Consider the following 20,523-nt stretch of genomic DNA (forward strand, 5'->3'; position numbering starts at 1 on the left):
ATATATATATATATATATAAAATGGTGCTTTCTTTTTTTTAATTATTTTTTTTTTTTACTGACTATCGTCTTCATTTACATTGCCGATGGTAAAACCTTTTCGATATCCCCCTTCCCCTAAAACTCCCAACCCCTCCCCTTCCTCCTTCCCCATGCCTCCACATATATGCCTCTTCACCCAACACACTCCCTCCTCCCCCCTTCCTCGGTTTCCCCATGTTCTGGTCTCTGTTGAGGGTTTACCTGACCAAGGACCATTCCTCCCACTGATGCCCAACAAGGCCTTCCTCTGCCACATTTTTGGCTGGAACCATGTGTGCCCCTTGGTTGATGGTTCAGTCCCTGGGAGTCTTGGGGCATCTGAGTGGCCGAAATCATTGTTCTTCCCATGGGGCTATAAATCCCTTCAGCTCCTCTGGACCACCCTCCAGATCCTCCATTGGGGACCCCATGCCCAGTCCAATAGTTGGTTGCTACTTTCTGCCTCTGTAATTGTAAGGCTCTGGCAGGGCTCCTCTGGAGACAACCATGACATGCTCCTTTTGGTGTAAACTTGTTGTTGTCCATAGTAGTGTCGGGGTTTGTTGACTGTTTATAGGATGAATCCCCAGGTAGGGCAGTCTTTGGGTGGCCTTTACTTCAATCTCTGCTCCACACATTGTCTCCCTTATTGCTCCTGTGACTATTTTGTTCCCTTTCTTAGAGGAACCGAAAAACCCTTACTTAAGTCCTCCTTCTTCTTGAGCTTGGTGAATTGTAACTTGTTTATTTTGAGCTTATTAGTGAGTGCATACCATGTGTGTTCTTTTGTGATTGGGTTAAAAAAATGCCAACAACTGATAATGTGTGGGTTTTGAGAGAGTGATTTCCTAGATCTGATCCACTATATTTGGTTATTCATCTAAACCTGATTTTAGAGTCATTCAGTTTATTTTATCTTCTTTGCACAAGATTCCTGAATTATCATTGACCTTTTGAGAAAGTTTTCTGAGTAAAGGTCTCACTTTTTAGCAGTTTGGAAATCCTTACTGCACTGAGTATATGAGAATAATCTTGAAGTCATATTAATGTATATATTGGGAAAATGATTTTTCAGTGTGTATGTGAAGATATTTATATGTTTCTTTAAAATACATGTTTGGATTGCTTGTAATAAAACTGAAATACAGATCAGTATAAGTACATGACATAAATAGTGTTGTTATGTAGGGCTGGAGAGAAAGCTTATTTGATCCCCAGCAACCACATGGCAGCTCATAACCATCTGTAATCCTACTCCAAGGAGATGCAGTGTCCACTTCTAACTTCTTATGGGTGTAATACATATATGCAGGCAACACACACATACAAAATCATTTTTTAAAAAAATGTAATGTCAGCCATATTGTGTATTCTAAACATCAAAGCAGTATCTCTACACTAAACTCCTTTGTTTTTTCTTCTCACCAGGGATTAACATGGTTCTGCTTTGTTTTGTTTTTATTAGATATTTTCTGTATTTACATTTCAAATGTTATCTCCTTTCCTGCTTTTCCCTCCAAAAACACCCTATCCTATCTCCTCTCCCCCTCCTCACAAACCCACCCCTCCCTCTTCCATGTCCTGGCATTCCCCTACACTAGGGCATCAAGGTTTCTCAGGACCAAGGGCCTCTCCTCCCTTTGATGTCTGACAAGGCTATCCTCTGCTACATGTGCAGCTGGAGCCATGGGTCCCTCCATGTGTACTCTTTGGTTGGTGGTTTAGTCCCTGGCAGCTCTGGGAATACTGTGTTTGTTTATATTGTTGTTCCTCCTATGGAGCTGCAAACCCCTTCAGCTCCTTCGGTCCATTCTCTATCTCCATTGGAGACCTTGTGCTCAGTCCAATGGTTGGCTGAGATCATCCACCTCTGTATTTGTCAGGTACTGGCAGTGCCGCCTCTCAGGAAACAAGTATATCAGACTCCTGTCAGCAAGCACTCGTTGGCATCCACAATAGTGTCTGGGTTTGGTGACTGTATATGGGATGGAACCCCAGGTGGGGCAGTCCCTGGATGGTCTTTCCCTCAGTCTCTGCTCCACACTTTGTCTCTGTATCTCTCCTGTGGGTATTATGTTCCCCCTTAAGAAGGACCAGAGTGCCAGGGCAGTGATGGCGCACGCCTTTAATCCCAGCTCTTGGGAGGCAGAGGCAGGCAAATTTCTGAGATCGAGGCCCGCCTGGTCTATAGAGTGAGTTCCAGGACAGCCAGGGCTATACAGAGAAACCCTGTCTTGAAAAAAAAAAAAAAAAAAAAAAAGAAGGACCAGAGTATTCTGGGCTAATATCCACTTATCAGTGAGTGCATGCCATGTTTGTTCTTTTGTGATTCGGTTGCCTCACTCAGGATGGTATTTTCTAGTTCCATCCATTTGCCTAAGAATTTCATAAATTCACTGTTTTTAATAGCTGAGTAGTATTCCATTGTGTAAATGTACCATATTTTCTGTATCTTTCTCTGTTGAGGTACATCTGGGTTCTTTCTTGCTTCTGGCTATTATAAATAAGGCTACTATGAACATAGTGGAATATGTGTCCTTATTACATGTTGGAGAATCTTCTGAGTATATGCCCAGGAGTGGTATAGCAGGGTCCTCTGGTAGTATTATGTCCAATTTTCTGAGGATCCAAACTGATTTCCAGAGTGGTTGTACTAGCTTGCAACCCCACCAGCAGTGGAGGAGTGTTCCTCTTTCTCCACATCCTCACCAGTACCTGCTGTCACCTGAGTTTTTGATTTTAGCCATTCTGACTGAAGTGATGTGGAATCTCAAGGTGTGTTTTGATTTGTATTTCCCTGATGACTAAGAATGTTGAACATTTCTTCAGGTGCTTCTCAGCCATTTGGTATTCCTCAGTTGGGAATTCTTTGTTTAGCTCTGTACCCCATTTTTAATAGGATTATTTGGTTCTCTAGAGTCTTAACTTCTTGAGTTCTTTGTATATATTTAATATTAGCTCTCTATAAGATGTAGGTTTGGCAAAGATCTGTTCCCAATTTGTTGATTGCAGTTTTGTCCTATTGACAGTGTCCTTTGAATTACAGAAGCTTTGTAGTTTTATGAAGTTGCATTGTTTTGTTTTGTTTTGGCTCTTTATTTTCCCTCTAAATTCCTGGCAGTTTTATAGCTATATAGCTAGTTTCCTTGGGGAGGTAGTTCTTGGTTTTTTTTTTTTTTTTCATGATGTTGAATTATACAAGGGTAAAGAGATGGCACAACCATTGTCAACTTAGCATTAAGAACAGTGCTCAGCAATTTTTGTATATTTTTGGTTTTGCTTTTAAGGAGAAAAGATACATTTTGGCTTAGAGTTTTGGGGATGCAGTCTACCATCACAGGAAAGTCAAAATGGCAGGAGCAAGTCAGAAAACAGAGATAGATGAGTCCTAATGTTCTGTTCTGCTCACTTTTCCTTTTTCTTCAATCCAGTACCTAGTCTCTACATCCTCACCAGCCATTTATACTCGATTTTACATGAAACAGTGCTACCCACAGTTAGGCTGTGACTTCCTACCTCAGTTAGTGCAGTCTAGATAATTGTTTCAAACAAAAAAATACATGCCTTTTAGTTAGCTACTGAAAGCTGGTATGTATGTGATAATGTATAGTGCACACATGGTATTTGAATGGGATGAAGTAAGATTTTAATTCATTTCTATAACTTTTGAATTTTTCTCTTTGAAGAAAGTGGTGGAATTCATGTTCTATTCTTTTATTTAAAACTGTATCCATTTGTTTCACTTTCATTGAACTTCTATGTGCTCTGCATGCTTTTTTCTCTTAGTATATTTCTTTTGTGGTGTTCTGTTTTGTTTCTTTGAAATGGAATCTCACTATGTGCATAGCCCCGGGAGTATGGAACAAAATCATGTACCGCAGGCAGATTGGAAGTCTTGGTTTTCTTGGTGTTGTGTGCTGAGATTGCTGGCATGTGCCATCATATCTGGCTTTCTTACTATTTTTCCTAACCGTCCTTCCCTGTTTTGAAGTTATTTTGTGTTCCCTATTTCCTATGTTGATGTGTACTTTTTGTTTGTGTTCTTTTTATACCCATGTAAATGAGTAAAAAGGAGTATAAATGGCTGGTGTTTATTCTGATTACCAAGTAAATTCCATTTCTATTTTAATATTTCTTTACAAAGCATTATTTACAAGGACTGTATTAGCAGCATTTTAACCTTGGAACTCCTCAGCAGTTTAAACTGGTGAGAATGTTAACTGAGAAATAGTTTAGCAAAACTGAGGACTCTTACCAGATTAAACTTTGCTTTTAATTGTGTTTCTAACAGAGATTATGAGCTTACACTAATTGGTCTACATTCTTCCACTACAATGATTGCAAACATGATTGACTCTAAGGTGTACTGTGGCTGCCCAGTTTAGCCAAAAGTAAAAATAATAAAGAAAAAAATTATATATTTCTAAAAGTTAAAAGACATCTTTTGTTTTTTGAGTTATTGTCAGAATGCTTTTTCTAACAGCCAGTGAATCAAAGGAAGAGACAGAGCTTAAGAAGTCTTCTCTTACTCCCTGGGAGGCAAAGTAGATGGCATTTCTTTCTTTCTTCCTTATTTATTTATTTATTTATTTATTTATTTATTTATTTATTTATTTATTTTATTGAATATCATCTTCATTTACATTGCCAATGGTAAAACATTTCCCGATATCCCCCCTCCCCTAAGACCCTTCAATCCTTCCCCTTCCTCCTTCCCCTTGCCTCCACATATATGCCTCTCCACCCAACACATTCCCCCCACCCTCAGTTTCCCTTTGTTTGGGCCTCTGTTGAGCCGTTACCTGACCAAGGACCATTCCTCCCACTGATACCCAACAAGGCCTTCCTCTGCCACATTTTTGGCTGGAACCATGTGTGCCCCTTGGTTGATAGTTCAGTAGATGGGGTTTCTTAAAAAGAATCCTTTTAAAAAGAATCCTTTCCTGACCTGAGCCTGAGGATGTCTTCCCTGTCTTACATTCTGCTGTTAAGGTGAAGTGCTTAGAGTGCTGAGATACAGAATCTATACCCAGGAAGCTTAGCATCTAAAGGAAATCAGGCTAGTAGCTGAACTAGACATATAAATGAAAGTTACTTACTTACTGTAAGGTATAAAATCCTTAGGCGGTATAAAGTAGGAAAAGGAGAGATGGCCTAGTGTATAGAGGTGCTTCCTTCACCTGGGATACTAAGATCTAGGCTTCTGTCCTATATGGTGGAAGGAGAAAACTGATTCCATCCAGTGAGTTGTCCTTTGACTTCCACAAGTGCACTATAGAACACAAACAGCCACACACACTAGATAGATGGAAGGACCGGCAGACAGACAGATGGACGGATGGACGGATGGATGGATGGATGGATGGATGGATGGATGGATGGATGCCTCAGGCAGAGGAGGAGATGTGTTCTTAGCTAAGATAGCAGGAACTTTCACTTGCCCTCTCTTCTCATTTTTTTTCAGCAAAGTTTAAATGAACTACTTCCTTTACACATTTATAATGGGAATTTTATAGTAGGTAATGTCCAGCTATTTCTAGCTCTAAAGAGTTAATTATTGATTTATTTATTGTATTATTCACCATGTATTTTATGAAGTCAAAATTGTGATATGGTCACATTAGTTTTTACAATTTTCAAATGGTTTTAAAATGGTAACTATTCTTAGTAGCCTCCATTAAGACAAGATTGGAATGAGTTGGAATTAGTATATCATATGAATATAATTCTCAACATTTTTAGTTAATCCAGTGTTGGAAAGCTCATCATAATATATTTCTATTTTTTAAGCAAATCAGTATGAAAATATCAAGTAATATTTGCTTTACTGTATACTATTTTAGTTAATGTGGATGCAAGTATTAGATTGATAAGATTATCATATATGATATAAGATAATAGTTATCTTTATAATACCAGAATATACATTAGCAGGGCATTCAGTTTTTTGTTATATTTAGCTTATGTTTTAATGAAATTACATGTGATTTCTTAGATTTTTAAGACGATTTTTAATGAAATGTAAAAATAGTAAACGTGCAAGTGCGTAGGACTTAGGACTCCAGAGGATCCTCTGTAATGAGTCCAGGGGTTACTTTGTCTGCTTAATATGGCATTATCACCATGGAATCCAGAGATTCCTTGGCCACTCTAAATGAAGACAACCGTAGGCCTATACTCTGACTGTGGCCACCTTTTAGATGGCATTCCTTTTTAATCCCAGTATTTGATGTTGACTCTACATTCACTGCTATTTCTGAATTCACTTTACATAGCTATTCAAAACAAGCTGTAACTGTGTTTTCTATAATCCACTTTAACCCCCCACTAACACACATACATTCATTCATTCATTCATTCTCTCTCTCTCTCTCTCTCTCTCTCTCACACACACACACACACACACACACACATACACACACACACACAGAGAGAGAGAGAGAGAGAGAGAGAGAGAGAGAGAGAGAGAGAGAGAGAGAAGCTGGGCTTTATATAGTCTTAGGGATTGGGTCTTGTAGTACTCTGGAGAACTTACTCAATTCTCTTAAGTCTAAAGTTGTGGGTAGGAGAGTAATCAGGATTCTCCTTTTCCTATAGAAGTCCAGGTAGCCAGTCGCTTTTGTTCTTTATTACAGTGGCTCTTAAAGTTTAGCTGAAGAAAATGTTCTCTTGAGAAAATTTAAAAATCACTATCCTTTATACTAATATCCTAATTTTTAGGAAATTGAAGCACATGGTGAAATATTAACAATCATACCTTTTCAACCCAGTTGTATTTTTTGTTGAACTCTAATAAAAGGTCTGTTTTGTTTTTTAATTTGTATGTACTTCTAAAAAGTTCACCAGTGTTAAGAGATCTATATATTCATTTTAATGTGCTTTATTGTATAAAATGTTGGCAACCCCTTGTCAGGTTTTGAAAGTTTTGCTTTGAAAGTTGACCATCTGTGAAGTCTTGGGCAGGAAGCCAGTGCACTCTAGAGCTTGCCTTCCTAGAACCACATAGAATGGATGTTTGTTCTGCTGTGCAATATCTGCTCTGTAGTGCTGGCCTGCAGCCATTATTATCTGTGTGACACCTTCCAGAACCCCCTGAACATGGGCAATTTGATGGGGATTTTTGATACCCCTCCTTTACCGTAAGCAGTCCTTAGTCCTGGATAGCTTTCATCTGGCGATCCAGCCCTGCAGATTAGGAACATAAGAGACAGACATCATTAACTTCTCTCTTGCATGCTGTACTGCCAGTAAGGCCTAAGCAGCACTTTCCCTTTGTTTGATTTCTTAGTTTTAAGAAAACCACATTACATTTGCAATTTCCATGGTCTAATAGTCAGCAGAAGGAAGGAATAAATGTATTCAATTGTCTTAATAAGTTTGAAATATTACTGTGTTTATCTTTGCTGTAAGGTCTCTTTTGTTCTTTCTGTCACAGTGTGATACGAACATTCTTATTAAGCTGAAACTTCTTAGAGCTGTGTTGCTCCTTAGTTGATGAATATTCTTTATAGTTTTATGTTTAAACTATATAAAGTATTTGAATAAAATATAAAATATTTAACATGGTATAAATTGATTCTTTTACTAGATTAGTCTGAGCTACAAACAAGACATTGAGAAATGTTGAGCAGAATTGAAAGCTTTGTTAAGGGAATCTGTTTTAGTTATAGTTAGTGAAGTATGATATTTACAAATGTAATTTGGACTACTAGGTAATACATGTCACTAATATGGTGCATTTTATGTGTATGTATACCTTTGCATTTCACATTTGTTTAGTCCAAAAATGATTAGCAAAATCATTGTTTGGGTTCTTTTTGTTACCTAGCAATAAGGGATTTATACAATGATATACATGTCCTAGAATTCACATGTATAACTTTTAGGAAATAAGAGGTCAAATATCAGCTTATATACGTAATTAAAATAACAGTTATATGTTATTGAAAACTAATATACCTTACCATGAATTTGAATATTTCACTTGGATGCTCTGAAGAATAGTTGTGACCAGGTTGTCACAGAAGCAGCAGTGGTGTGTAGGCCAGCCATTCAAAAGACTGCCAATGCCTTTTGAGTTGCTTAAGGTTGTGGTGCTGCATTAGCCTTCATTGATGGCCAGGGACCTTTACATAACTTCTTTTTCTGGTTAGAGCCCCATTTATGATAAAATAATGTAGCTTCAAAATACCTACCCCAAAATACAAAGTAAAACAGCACACTAACCAAGCATTGACCAAAGCATTTACATACTCCGTCTCAGACAATTTTAATAGAACAGTGGTAGGTATTCTTATTCTCATTGACAATAAAGAAGTAAAAGTATGGAGGCATTAAATTACATATTCAAGTCATACAACTAACAAATCATGGAGGTCAAGAATTCCACCCAGGTGGTATGAAGAAGCAACAATATTCCTTGAATAAGTGTTTATTTGTAGTTCATGTAATAAAATTGTACTAGGGGAGGATTCCTATTTAGAGTTTTGGAAATTTAATTTAAAAACTGTACCAGGTCCTCCAGCAGTATTATGCCCAGTTTTCTCAGGAACCGCTGGACTGATTTCCAGAGTAGTTTTATCAGCTTGCAATCCCACCAGTGGAGGAGTGTTCTTCTTTCTCCATAACCTTTCCAGCACCTGCTGTCTCCTGAGTTCTTTATCTTAGCCATTCTGACTGGTGTGAGGTGAAATCTCAGGGTTGTTTTGATTTGCATTTCCCTGATAAGGATGTTGAACTTTTCTTTACGTGCTTCTCAGCCATTCGATATTCCTCAGGTGAAAATTCTTTGTTTACCTCTATACCCCATTTTTAAAGGGTTATTTGGTTCTTTGGAGTCTAACTTCTTGATTTATTTGTATATACTGGATATTAGCCCTCTGTCGGATGTAGGATTGGTAAAGATCTTTTTCCAATTTCATGGTTGCTGTTTTGTCCTATTGACAGTATCCTTTGCTTTACAAAAACTTTGTAATTTTATGAAGTCCCATTTATCAGTTCTTGATCTTAGGGCATAGGCTATTAGTGTTATGTTCAGGAAAATTTCCCTTGTGCCCATGTGCTCAATGCTCTTCCCCACTTTCTTTTCTATTAGTTTCAGTGTGTCTGGTTTTATGTGGAGGTCCTTGATCCACTTGGACTTGAGCTTAGTACCAGGAGATAAGAATGGATCGATTTGCATTCATCTGCATGCTGACGTCCAGTTGAGCCAGCACCATTTGTTGAAGAGGCTATCTTTTTTCCACTGGAAGAAATTAGCTCCTTTGTCAAAGATCAAGTGACCATAGGTGTATGGATTCATTTCTGGGTCTTCAATTCTATTCCATTGATCTACCTGTCTGTCACTGTACCAATACCATGCAGTTTTTAACACTATTGTTCTGCTTGACGAATCACTCTTTCTAGCTCTATGAAGAATTGAGTTGGTATTTTGATAGGGATTGCATTGAATTTGCATCTTTTGGCAAGATGGCCATTTTTGCTATATTAATCATGCCAATCCACGAGCATGTAAGATCTTTCCATTTTCTAAGGTCTTCTTCGATTTCTTTCTTCAGAGACTTGAAATTCTTGTCATACAGATCTTTCACTTGTTTGGTTAGAGTCACCCCCAGATATTTTATATTGTTTGTGAATATTTTGAAGGGAGTCATTTCCCCAATTTCTTCCTTGGCCTGTTTATTCTTTGAGTATAGGAAGGCTACTGATTTGCTTGAGTTAATTTTATATCTGGCTACTTTGCTGAAGTTGTTTATCAGCTGTAGGAGTTCTCTAGTGAAGGTTTTTGGTTCACTTAAGTATACTATCATATCATCTGCAAATAGTGATAACTTGACTTCCTTATTTCCTATTTGTATCCGTTTGACCTCCTTTTTTTGTCTAATTGCTCTAGCTAGAACTTCCAGTACTATATTGAATAGATGCCCACAAGTGCTTGCTGACAGGAGCCAGATATAGCTGTCACCTGGGAGTCTCTGCTAGAATCTCTCAGCCAGCCATTGGACTGAGCACAGGGTCCCCAATAGATGAGATAGAGAAAGGACCAAAGGAGCTGAAGGGGTTTGCATCGCCATAGGAGGGACAACAATATGAGTCACCAACTACTCCCAGAGCTCCCAGGGACAAAACCATCAACCAAAGATGATGGCCCCAGACACATCAGCAGCAGAGGATGATCTTGTTTGACACCAAATGGAGAAGAGGCTCTTGGTCCTGGATAGACTTGATACCATAGTTTAGAGGAATACCAGGACAGGGAAGCAGGGGTGGGCTGATTGGGGAAGGGGAGATGGCTTACTGAATTTTTGGGTGAGGGAGGAACCAGGAAAGGGGACAGCATTTGAAGTGTAAATAAAGAATATACCTAATAAAATAAAAACTGTGCCATATTTTTATTGTTCTGCCTAAACTTACTTCTTATCCCCCAACCCACAGGAATATCGAGAACAGAAAAAAAAATGAAATTGGAAGAAAAAACCTCCACTGCATTTGGTATGGACAGAAAGTAATATTTAAGCAAAAGACTAGAAAGCTTGACAGAGAGGACAGCATCTGTGTCTTCCCTTCCCTGCTAGGGCTCCTTAAGGTGCCTGAGGTCATATGCTTCTGTGCTTAGCAGTTAGTTAGCTTCATACACACCTGTTCTCCGGTGCATAGCTTGTACTTATGTGTATTCTATGGGGATTCTCTGGATTTCTCTGAGTTCTTTGCTTCTGAACATCTCTGGTTAAAACTATGGAAAGCTCTTTAATAAGCCTCTAATATTTTTGAGACTTAGACTAATGGACTATATATTAAAATGGTCATTCTTTTCATAACATTCTTCAGTATGCCTTATTAAAAGGATAAACATTCTACCTAATGTTGAGTAAAGACTAAAAGTAATGAAATAATGGATGATAAGTATTATTTAGGTTCGCTAATTGAAGTCACTGAAAATTGGCTACATATATAATTGGAAAATTATGGGCTAACTCATTCCAAGGTAGAAAAATAGCTTGTAGAATATCTGTTCAGTTTTAATTTATAGTACATTGTTCTTACATACTGTTCAAACATATATTTATGATTAAAGAAAAGAATGCTATTTGGAAAGAATAGAATGAAATCTTTTTCGTGTTGTTTTCGTTCATGTATGCACAGGGGAGGTATTTAAATATGGAAGGAGTTATATAGAGATTAATTTGATTAATTTTGTTTTTCTTTTCTGAAGACAAAATGCCATCCATCTTATTTAAATTTTCTAAAACATTAATAAATTATATATAGAAATGCTGATTCTCCATAGTGAGGTCTTTTTAAATTATAGAATTTAACTTCTTGGCACATAGTAGGAATTTTAGTCTCTTACGCATTTAAAGATTTTAACTACTGTCTGTGTTAACTTTAAGGTGTCAGGAATTGGGATTTTTCAACACTGCTAATGAAGATCCCCTCTTATAGTCCAATAAGCTAAGCAAGAGTTCCAGACTCATGACACGAACAATTTAATTGAATCCGTCCACTCTGGGCAGGTGACTGGAATCACTGATGAAAACATAAATGCTGCTTTGAGGGTAACCACAAAGGAGCAACTAAGAATCACTCACAATTATTGAGTGATGTGTTTTTATTTATTTTAGGTAAAAGGAAAGAAAAGGATAAGGAGAGAAAAGAGAAGCGAGACAAAGATCACTACAAACCAAAGCAGAAGAAAAAGAAGAAGAAGAAAAAGAAATCTAAACAGCATGGTAAGTTTGCTAAGATATGTTTTCTAGTATTTTGAAATTGTTTAACTCTTGTTTTTCCCACCAAATGATAAGATTAGCATGCTGTTGAGAACTGAGACATTCTTGTAGCTTTTCTTTGTCTTGTCATTTCAAAAATACTGCGCTGTAAAATAAGTTGCAACAACTAGAGACTTTTATCTCTAACATATGGTGAAGTAAGAACTATGACAACAAACCATATAACATGATGAAGGAGATTTTCCCCTGCTACTGTGTATGCGTATATATGCACATGGTCTTTTTTTCTTTTCTTTCTGTGGTATGTGTGTGTATGTACATATATATAGTCATGTACACATATATGCACTGGCCTGTCCATGCATGTGTAGAGCCCAGATGTCAACATGGTGTTTTCATCTATAGTTCTGTTATTTTTTTGAGACAGCTTATTATTTTACCTAAACTAGTTGTCCAAGTATCTTCTGGGATCTTCTTGTCACTCCTCCCCATTGCTGGATATACTCTATAATGTTTAGATTTTATTTGCTTGATGTGCAAGCACTATATCAACTGAGAATTCTACAAAGCCAAAATAAAGGAGTAATTCTAAACACATAATTGTAATGTCCATTAAATTCACTTTGCAGGATAAGAGAAAATACGTTTTTTAGAAAAACCAGCAGAATTTGGCACCGATGAATAAAGGAAACCCTACATGCACTTAAAAGCATAAGAAAAATGGTGACAGAAGGAAGCGTAAGATGCAGAAGTCAGCATAAATACACTGTAAATGTGTGATCAATCTAAACACTGATCTTACAAAACAGCCTGTAGGGATAAGTACTGTAGGGAAAGCAAAGTAATAGAAACTACAATATATGATACTAGCTTTTATATTGGGAGGTAAACACAGTTCATTACTTTTCTTCCTTGTATGATCACTTGTAGGTCCTAAGAAATTTAGTTTGCATGTTTAGATTTCTAAGCCAGGAATGGTGGCTTACACCTGTAGTCCCAGAACTCAGGAAGCTGAGGGAGGAAGATTTACACAAGTTTGAAGTCAGTCTGGGTTAATAGTAAGTTCTAGAACAATGAGGGATATGGTGTAAGGCCCTATCTGTGAAAAAATGAAATAAAAATATTTGTTATATAAACACCAAAGAATAGTAGAATAGTGTATAATGTCCTAAGTAGGAGTGGAAAGAATATAAATGTAATGAACCATCTACATCCAATTGAACTGAAAATTTGAAAATAATAAAGTATAAATAAGGTCTTAGAAATAAATATGTCATTAGTTATACTTTATACTTCAAAGAATGAAGGACAGGACTGAGGTGACAGCTCAGTCTGTGTACTTCTTGTAAGTGCAAAGTCTAGAGCACACAAAAATGTCCAGGTATGGTAGCACAGGCTTGTAATCCCAGCACTGAGGAATACACAGGAGGATCTCTGGGGCTTTCTCACTAGTCAGCCATTCTAGCTAAATTGGTGAGCTCCAGGAAAGTCCTGTCTCAAAGGAAGTAAATAGTCTTCCTGAAAATGCCAACCAGGGTAGTCCACTGGCCTCTCCATGCATGTACACATGTCTGCACCCAGATACATAGCTACACACATTAATTTATAAATGAGCGGGTAGCATCTGTGTGTTGGCCAACTTTCCTTTATTAAAAGTACCTGGAAGTGCTTTCATCTTAAAGGGGAGGAGGTTTGTTTTAGCTCACAGTTTCACAGGTTTTGTTGCACAGCTACATTGCTTTGAGTTAGTGTTGAGATAGAACCCTATGGCAAAGAGAATGTAGTGCCAATTGCTCAGCTTGTGTCAGGCAGCCAAGAAGAAAAGAAGAGAAGATGGTGATGATAATATAGATCCTTCAAGAATATACTTCAAAGACCTGCCACTGGTAGTGCATTTAAAGTGATGAAGTTCTCCCTGGCTTCATCCATTGGTATAGTTAGCGCCTTCATGATCCAATTACCTCTCAAAGACCCACCTCTGAGATTCTGAGTGCTGGTACATTGGAAAGCAAGCCTTTAGTGTGTGCATTTGTAAAGGACATCTCAGATGCAACTATAACTAATTTATTTTTTAAAATGAGTTATCTAGTATGTATAATTATATATACAAACATAAGGATAGGTAGGATAGAGAAATGTTGAAAATAAAAACATAGAAAATGCTGACAGACAAATACCAGAAAAATGAATAACAAAATATTCATAAGGCTAGAGATATATTGATATTGATGTATTGATAACAGTATGGTCCTCTTTAGAGTTATAGACTTTAGACATAAGTTTCAGAATGTTGTTACTGAATAATGTTACTATATTTTTTGATAATAAATTAAGAAAAGCAAGTATATTCTGTCAGTTATTGTGGCATACATCTGTAGCATTTTGGAGATAGTAACAGTGGGATCACTCTCTGCAAGATACCGACCAGCCTTATCTACATGGAAAGTTCCAGGCCAACCACAGCTATATAGCAAGACCTTATCACTATCACCACTGCCTCTGCCCCACTGAAAGAAAGCAAGACAGAAGAAAACCATATCCTATAAGAATAAGAAACAACCTTTTACTATATTGCAGCTGATATAATAGACCTGAAGAGCACCAAACTCAGCAGTTACTGAATGAAGTAACTGTTTCAGAACTGTCCCAAGCAGTTCTGAAACTATATGATACAACTTTAAACAAATCAACAAAAAATTAAACATGGATATAATTTGATCACAGTTGTCTACTATAAGCAATTCCATGAAGATAAATAGAATTACCCCATTGTGTAGAAATTATAACTCACAGTACTCCATAACATAAAGCAAAAATAAAAAGATGTTTAGCATGTGAAAGATGATGGAAATACTAAACGTATAAACTCACTAGTGGAGTTTTGTTGTTTGCTTTATTTTGGGGTGATAGGGTCTTACTCTGTAGCCTAGGCTGTCTCAAACTCTCCTGTACCTCAGCCTCCTGAATACATAAGGTTACAAGTATATACTACCACACCCAGACCTTTAAAATGATACTTAAAAGAGCAAAATATATTTTTATTAGCACAGGCTTACAGCTTAAGAAATTAGAAAAGGAGCTGGGGAAGTGGCTCACTTGGTAGAGGGCCTGAGTTTAATCCCTCGAAGCCATGTAAAAATCCAGATTGGTGGTACAAGCTTAGAATCTTAAGTATTAGCAAGGTAGAGACAGGTAGATCTTTGGGGCTCACTTCTAGTGAGCCTAGTTAGCCTAGCCTGCTTGACAATGAGCCAGTGAGCAGTCCTATTACAGAAAGTTAGAATGGAAACGTGGACACTGCCTGAAGAACAGCATGCAATGTGGTACTCTGTTTTCCACATGGATTTGAACATACATGTGCTACCCACATTCAAGCATGTACATGCCCATATCTAAGATTGAATAAGCATTAATGAATAAGAAATAATAAAGATGATGAAAATTAATAAGTTAAATTGTGCTAGAATTTTAATTGAACCCCAAAAGTTAGACAGAAAGACAGGTAGTTACTAGAAATTAAGTTCAAGGTAAATAGTACCCAAAGCTTAAAAGACCTATGACTAATATGTTAAAACCTCCCTAAAAGAAGTTTTGCAAAAAAAAAAAAAAAAAAAAAAAAAAGTTTTGCTTTTCATTTCTTCAAAACATTGAAGGAAGAAGTGTTTGTTTGTTTGGTTGGTTGGTGGCTTGGTGTTTTGTTTTGTTTTAGGTTTTTTCATTGTTTTCTTCTTCCTTTCCTATAGTTCCAGTGTATTAGGAAGTTGATACAGGAACATGACTGTAGTGCAGAAGATCAAAACCAGCCTCCACAACATACTGAAACTATTCTAAAAAAATAAGTAAATAATTTCAAAATTTGTTGAAAAGATAGGTACTTTTATATAGTAGATGTGAGTAGTACCCTCCCCAAATATATATATTCAGTACTAACTTCTTGTAGTCATGAATACCACTATATTTGGCAATAAGATATTCCCTGATATGATTTTAAAAATATCCCAGAAAGAGACATCAGGATTTAGGGTAGATCCCTAAATGTAGGATTTTGAGACTCAGATATGAGAGGCCATGTGAGATGGATGCAAGGAATGAGGTCAGATGCTCATGAGGCCAGGAAGTTTTGCTGCAATCTCAGAGGGAGCCTGGCTCTGCCAGTCAATACCTGGCTTGGGACTTTTGACTTAAAGAACTTTGATAGAATGAACTTACTTTGTTTCAAGCCATCAGATTTATGGTACTTTTTGTGGCACCCATAGGAAACTAATATAATTCCATCTGTGCCTTATGTGATTTAAATAACTGTGTGAATAAAAGAAGAAGGATGATCACAGGTTCTCATTTCTCACATAATTGCAAAGCGTCATAAATATTACAGAATTATTCTAGCAATTCATGGGAAGGATATGAACATAGGTGGAAGGCAAATGTTCAGTATCAGAAAAATCTGTTCATAAAATTCAACACAGTAAAGGTAAAGGAAAAGCATAACTATGTCCATAAGTCAACAGAAACCTTTTGGTGACCCTTATGCCCTGATTCTGTAAAACTATAAAGAGCTGATTGTAAGCTTGTTTGGAAATATTAAATAAGTAAGTGGAGAAAACTTATATTCGTGGGTTGGATCTTTCAGTATAAAAAAGATATTAGTTGATGCTAAGTAGATCTATAGAGCTAGTGCTTATTTTAGTACTGAAAAAAGGAAGAGCAAAAAGCCAATAATACTAGTTATTCAGGAAGAAAAAGACTGAATTACTAGTCTGCTGTTGTTACTAAAGCATGGTGCTAGGGATGAAATGAGTAGTCCAGAGCAGATCTACATGCTTCTGTATAGAGCTGAAGGACAGAAGCAAAAGAGAAAGCTTTTAGTAAGTGGTATTGGAGGAATTTCTTCTCCATGTCCAGTAATTGAATTGATATGCCATCCATAAAAATTAAATTCAGGTTTATTAAAAAATAAATATATGAAAGATAGTATAGGAAAGTATGTTTATATAATAGAAAAGGGTTTTTGAAGTGTGTACCCTAGAAGGAACTGTTTTAAAAGGCTATATTAAAATTTCAAACTTTATATTAAAATTTCAAACTTTAGTTCTTAAAAAAATCAGGAAGAGGTGAAAAGACAACCTTCAAAGTACAAGGAACAACTTATGAAAAATTAGCATTTAAAATATCAAACTAGGGTAGAGGGATGACTCAGCAGATAGCATGCACTGCTCTTCTAAAGGACCAGGTACCCATATACATAATGTAAAATAAATTTATAAAGTATCTAATGTCTACAAATGAAAGAAAGTGTTAAGTGTAGCAAGTCAAGGTGATATACTCCTGTAATCTCAACACTCAAACTGTGAAACGGGATTGTTGTTAAATGACAGCCTGGACCATAGTCCTGGTCTACCTCTAGCTGTATAGTAAAACTGCATCAAAGAAAGAGATGGCAGAGGGCAAGGGAGAAAAGGGAGATATAGAGAGATATCAGCATTAACATTAACTGAGATATACAGTAAGATGCTCAGGCTTATGAATGGCTGATAAATAGGGTTTGTTGTTTGTTGTTTTATTTGTTTGTTTTTTACTAATCATTCCACTTGGTTACATCTTAAATGGTATTCCCCTTCCCCGTTATCCTTTCACAACCCCCCATTCCCACATCTGCCCTCTCCCCCTCCACTATGCCTCTATGAGGGTGGTCCCCACCCACCCACTCATTCCTGCTCCACTGCTCCAGCATTCGCTACACTGGGGCATCAAGCTTTCATAGGACCAAAGCCTCCCCGTCTATTGGTGTCAGGCAAGGCCATCCTCTGCTATATATGAATCTGGAGCCATGGCTTACTTCCTGTGCACTCCTTGGTTCGTGGTCTAGCTCTTAGGAGCCCTAGGTGGTTCATCCAGCCGACATTGTTCTTCCTATTGGGTTGCAGTCTCCCTCTACTCTTCCAGTCCTTCTGCAAGTTCCCCCTTGGGGTCTCTGAGCTCAATCTGATGGTTAGTTCCAAGCATTTGTATCTGCATTGAGCAGGTGCTGGCAGAACCTCCCAGGGAACAACACACACCAATGCTTGGATGTAAGTATCTGCATCTGTTTTAGTCAGCTGCTTGTTAGGCCTCTTAGAGGACAACCATGCTTAGCTCCTGTCTGTAAGCACACCATAGCATCAGTAATAGTGTCAGGCCTTGGAGCCTCCCCTGAGATGGATCCCAAGTTGGACTGGTCATTGGACTGCCTTTCCCTCAGTCTCTTCTCCAATTTTGTCACAATATTTGACTGTGGGATGGCAATCCCATCCCTCTACTTCATAGTGGGATGGACTGTATAGCATTCCCTTTCCTCACTGGGATGTTGGGGGAAAAAAAGACAAGCTAGATAGTATCAGAAGTTGCTAAGCAAATGGAAACAGCTGTGCCATGGCTATGGGAAGTGGTTAGAGTGTCAGCACATGAAGCTGGGAGGGTGCTATATAACTTAGACACTGCTGAGGAATCTTACCTGTTGACCCAAAGCAAATCTACCAAAAGACACAGACCTCTGCAAGGAGCCCAAATCTCCCAGAGAAGACACATGTTCCTCCAGTGGGGTCCACATCACAGGATAAAAGTGAGTCACATCTATAGAATGATTAGCAGTACATGAGGTCACCAAAGAGAATAACTTTATTTATGTGAAGCCACAAAGTTATATTGCTAAACAGTATATGTTTTAGTGATTTAGCCAAACCCCAAACCATAAAGAAAAATGAGACAAAATTCATAGGGAAAGGGACAGAACTGTTACTAGTTCAAGTTAGAAAGTGACAAAAGCCTTGACTATTATTTTCTTAAAATGCAACAGTACCTGAGTATTTTGTATTAGCAATATACTTTCTGTCATATCTATTTTGATATTCACTAAATGTTTAATAAAGCTGATTATAACATATAAATTTAGTAGGCATAGTGGATAGTCAGAGTAGAATTCTTTAGATTCCAGCTCTCTCTGCAAATCTTATTTTTCTAGAGACTATAATATTTTTATATTCTCTAACCCTAAAGTTGCCAGAGTAAATTTGATGACTAAGAATCAAAGTGGGGTTGACAAGCTTAAAACCACTTCCTGGGGAATCTTGAACATCTTAAGCTTTCAGTGTATACCTTGTTCCTTACCCCCATCCCATACTGTTCTGGTTCTTTCATGTACAACACTGTAGGCTACAAAACTGAGATAACCTCAGCTTAGGAGAAAATAGAGCCATGTAAATAAATGCCTTTAACCATGGCTGATGAATGCTGAACACTGTTCTCTGAGTGAGAAATGAGTATCAACCTACTAACACAGCTGCTAGATGGGCGAATTGCCTCAGTACTCCGGGCAATGACAACAGCTGCTTATGTATGCCTCAGATGCCTTGTCAGGGCACTGATGCGTTCCACCATTCAGTACTAGACACAATATGCAAGAGCATAGAGAAAGGAGACAACTATAGCAAAGCCAGGAGCAGGTAGGATGAGGGAGCAGGAGCAAGGGACACCTGGAAGGAGGAAGGATATTCAGGGTTAGCAGAGGAAAATCTCCTAGATTGGAGGTCAGTTTAGTAATGTTTTATTAAGAGCCATATTTAAAATATTATCTTAATATATTAATCTATCTCCTGAAATAAAAATATGCCCCTATCTCTCACTCTTTTGATAATTAATTTATATGTACGTTAATATATGTGTGGAGGTCAGAGGACAAGTTGCAGGATTCAGTTCTCTATCCATCTTTTGGGTTCCAGTAATCAAACTCAGGTCATCAGGTTTGGCTGTGAGCATATTTATTTATTCACTGAACTATCTCTATGGTTCATGTATTTATATATTTTAACAAAAAGGTCTACTTTTGTTTACATTTTAAAGTCGGCCTATAAGTGGCCTTTGTCCAAATAGCTATGGCAAATACTGAGGATGCATGGAAGCCTTGCTATTTATAAATAAGAGTTCTTAAGTCTGGCCATCTCCAGCAGCTTCAATATTATTACACTAGAGGAAAGCTATTCTGGGTTGTTTGAACTCATCTTAGAAAACACGATCTCACAGATAATTAATTAGAATGATCTTCAAACAGGTAATAAGAGATTTCAAATGGCTGACATTTTAAAGACAGTGCTCAACAGTTCACATTATTGCTGTGTAATTCTTGTTCTAAACTGTTTGTACCTAGTGTTAACACAGTAGAAGAAATTAATTTTTATTTATCACTCAATGATGTTTTGAATATCCTGCTTATATTTTTTGAATACCAAACAGAATCTGAGGATTTCATGTATATGAATTTATTTTGTTAATCCTTTAAAGTACAGTCTGATAGCTGTGTTTTATAGCTAATATAGCAGAAGGAAATTTATTTAACTCATAGCTACCAGGTAGTGGAAATCAGATTCAAGCCTACACAGTTGGCTTTGGATTCAGTTTTGTGTTTTTCTTCCTTTACCCTAAAGATTGCTTCAGACTGTATTCTTGCCTTGAGTAATTTTCCTTTGTCTCTGTTGGTATACTGAAATGTCTAGTTTACCTGTTTGTATAAATGCCATTAGGAAAGTAGTCACTTGTTTAAGTAGTTCTTTATAATCCCCATGCAGTAATGGGTAAAAATAGGCTTGGTTTATCAGAGCTTCTTTTCCAGATAGAAAACTGACATTGTCTTCATCTTGTGGATGGTAATTGCCATTTTGGAATTTATGGGTGACATTCTATCTGGTTTTAGCTTTGTTCCTTTATGGAGGTCTCTTCCATGTGCCTATTACTGTGAGACCAAAGG

General features: G+C 37.3%; 1 protein-coding gene across 11 annotated transcripts in view; it reads left to right on the forward strand.

Annotated features, from left to right (window-relative positions):
• Positions 1-20,523, forward strand: part of Phf20l1 (PHD finger protein 20 like 1) — a 79,974-nt gene that overhangs the window by 37,510 nt on the left and 21,941 nt on the right. For all 11 annotated transcript variants that reach the window (XM_052161761.1, XM_052161765.1, XM_052161766.1 and 8 more), the window contains 2 exons: positions 10,456-10,512; positions 11,643-11,750. In XM_052161761.1, the coding sequence (XP_052017721.1) occupies positions 10,456-10,512; positions 11,643-11,750 (165 nt within the window). The remainder of the gene's footprint in view (positions 1-10,455; positions 10,513-11,642; positions 11,751-20,523) is intronic.

Source organism: Apodemus sylvaticus, chromosome 17, assembly GCF_947179515.1.
Source record: "Apodemus sylvaticus chromosome 17, mApoSyl1.1, whole genome shotgun sequence".
Taxonomy (NCBI): domain Eukaryota; kingdom Metazoa; phylum Chordata; class Mammalia; order Rodentia; family Muridae; genus Apodemus; species Apodemus sylvaticus.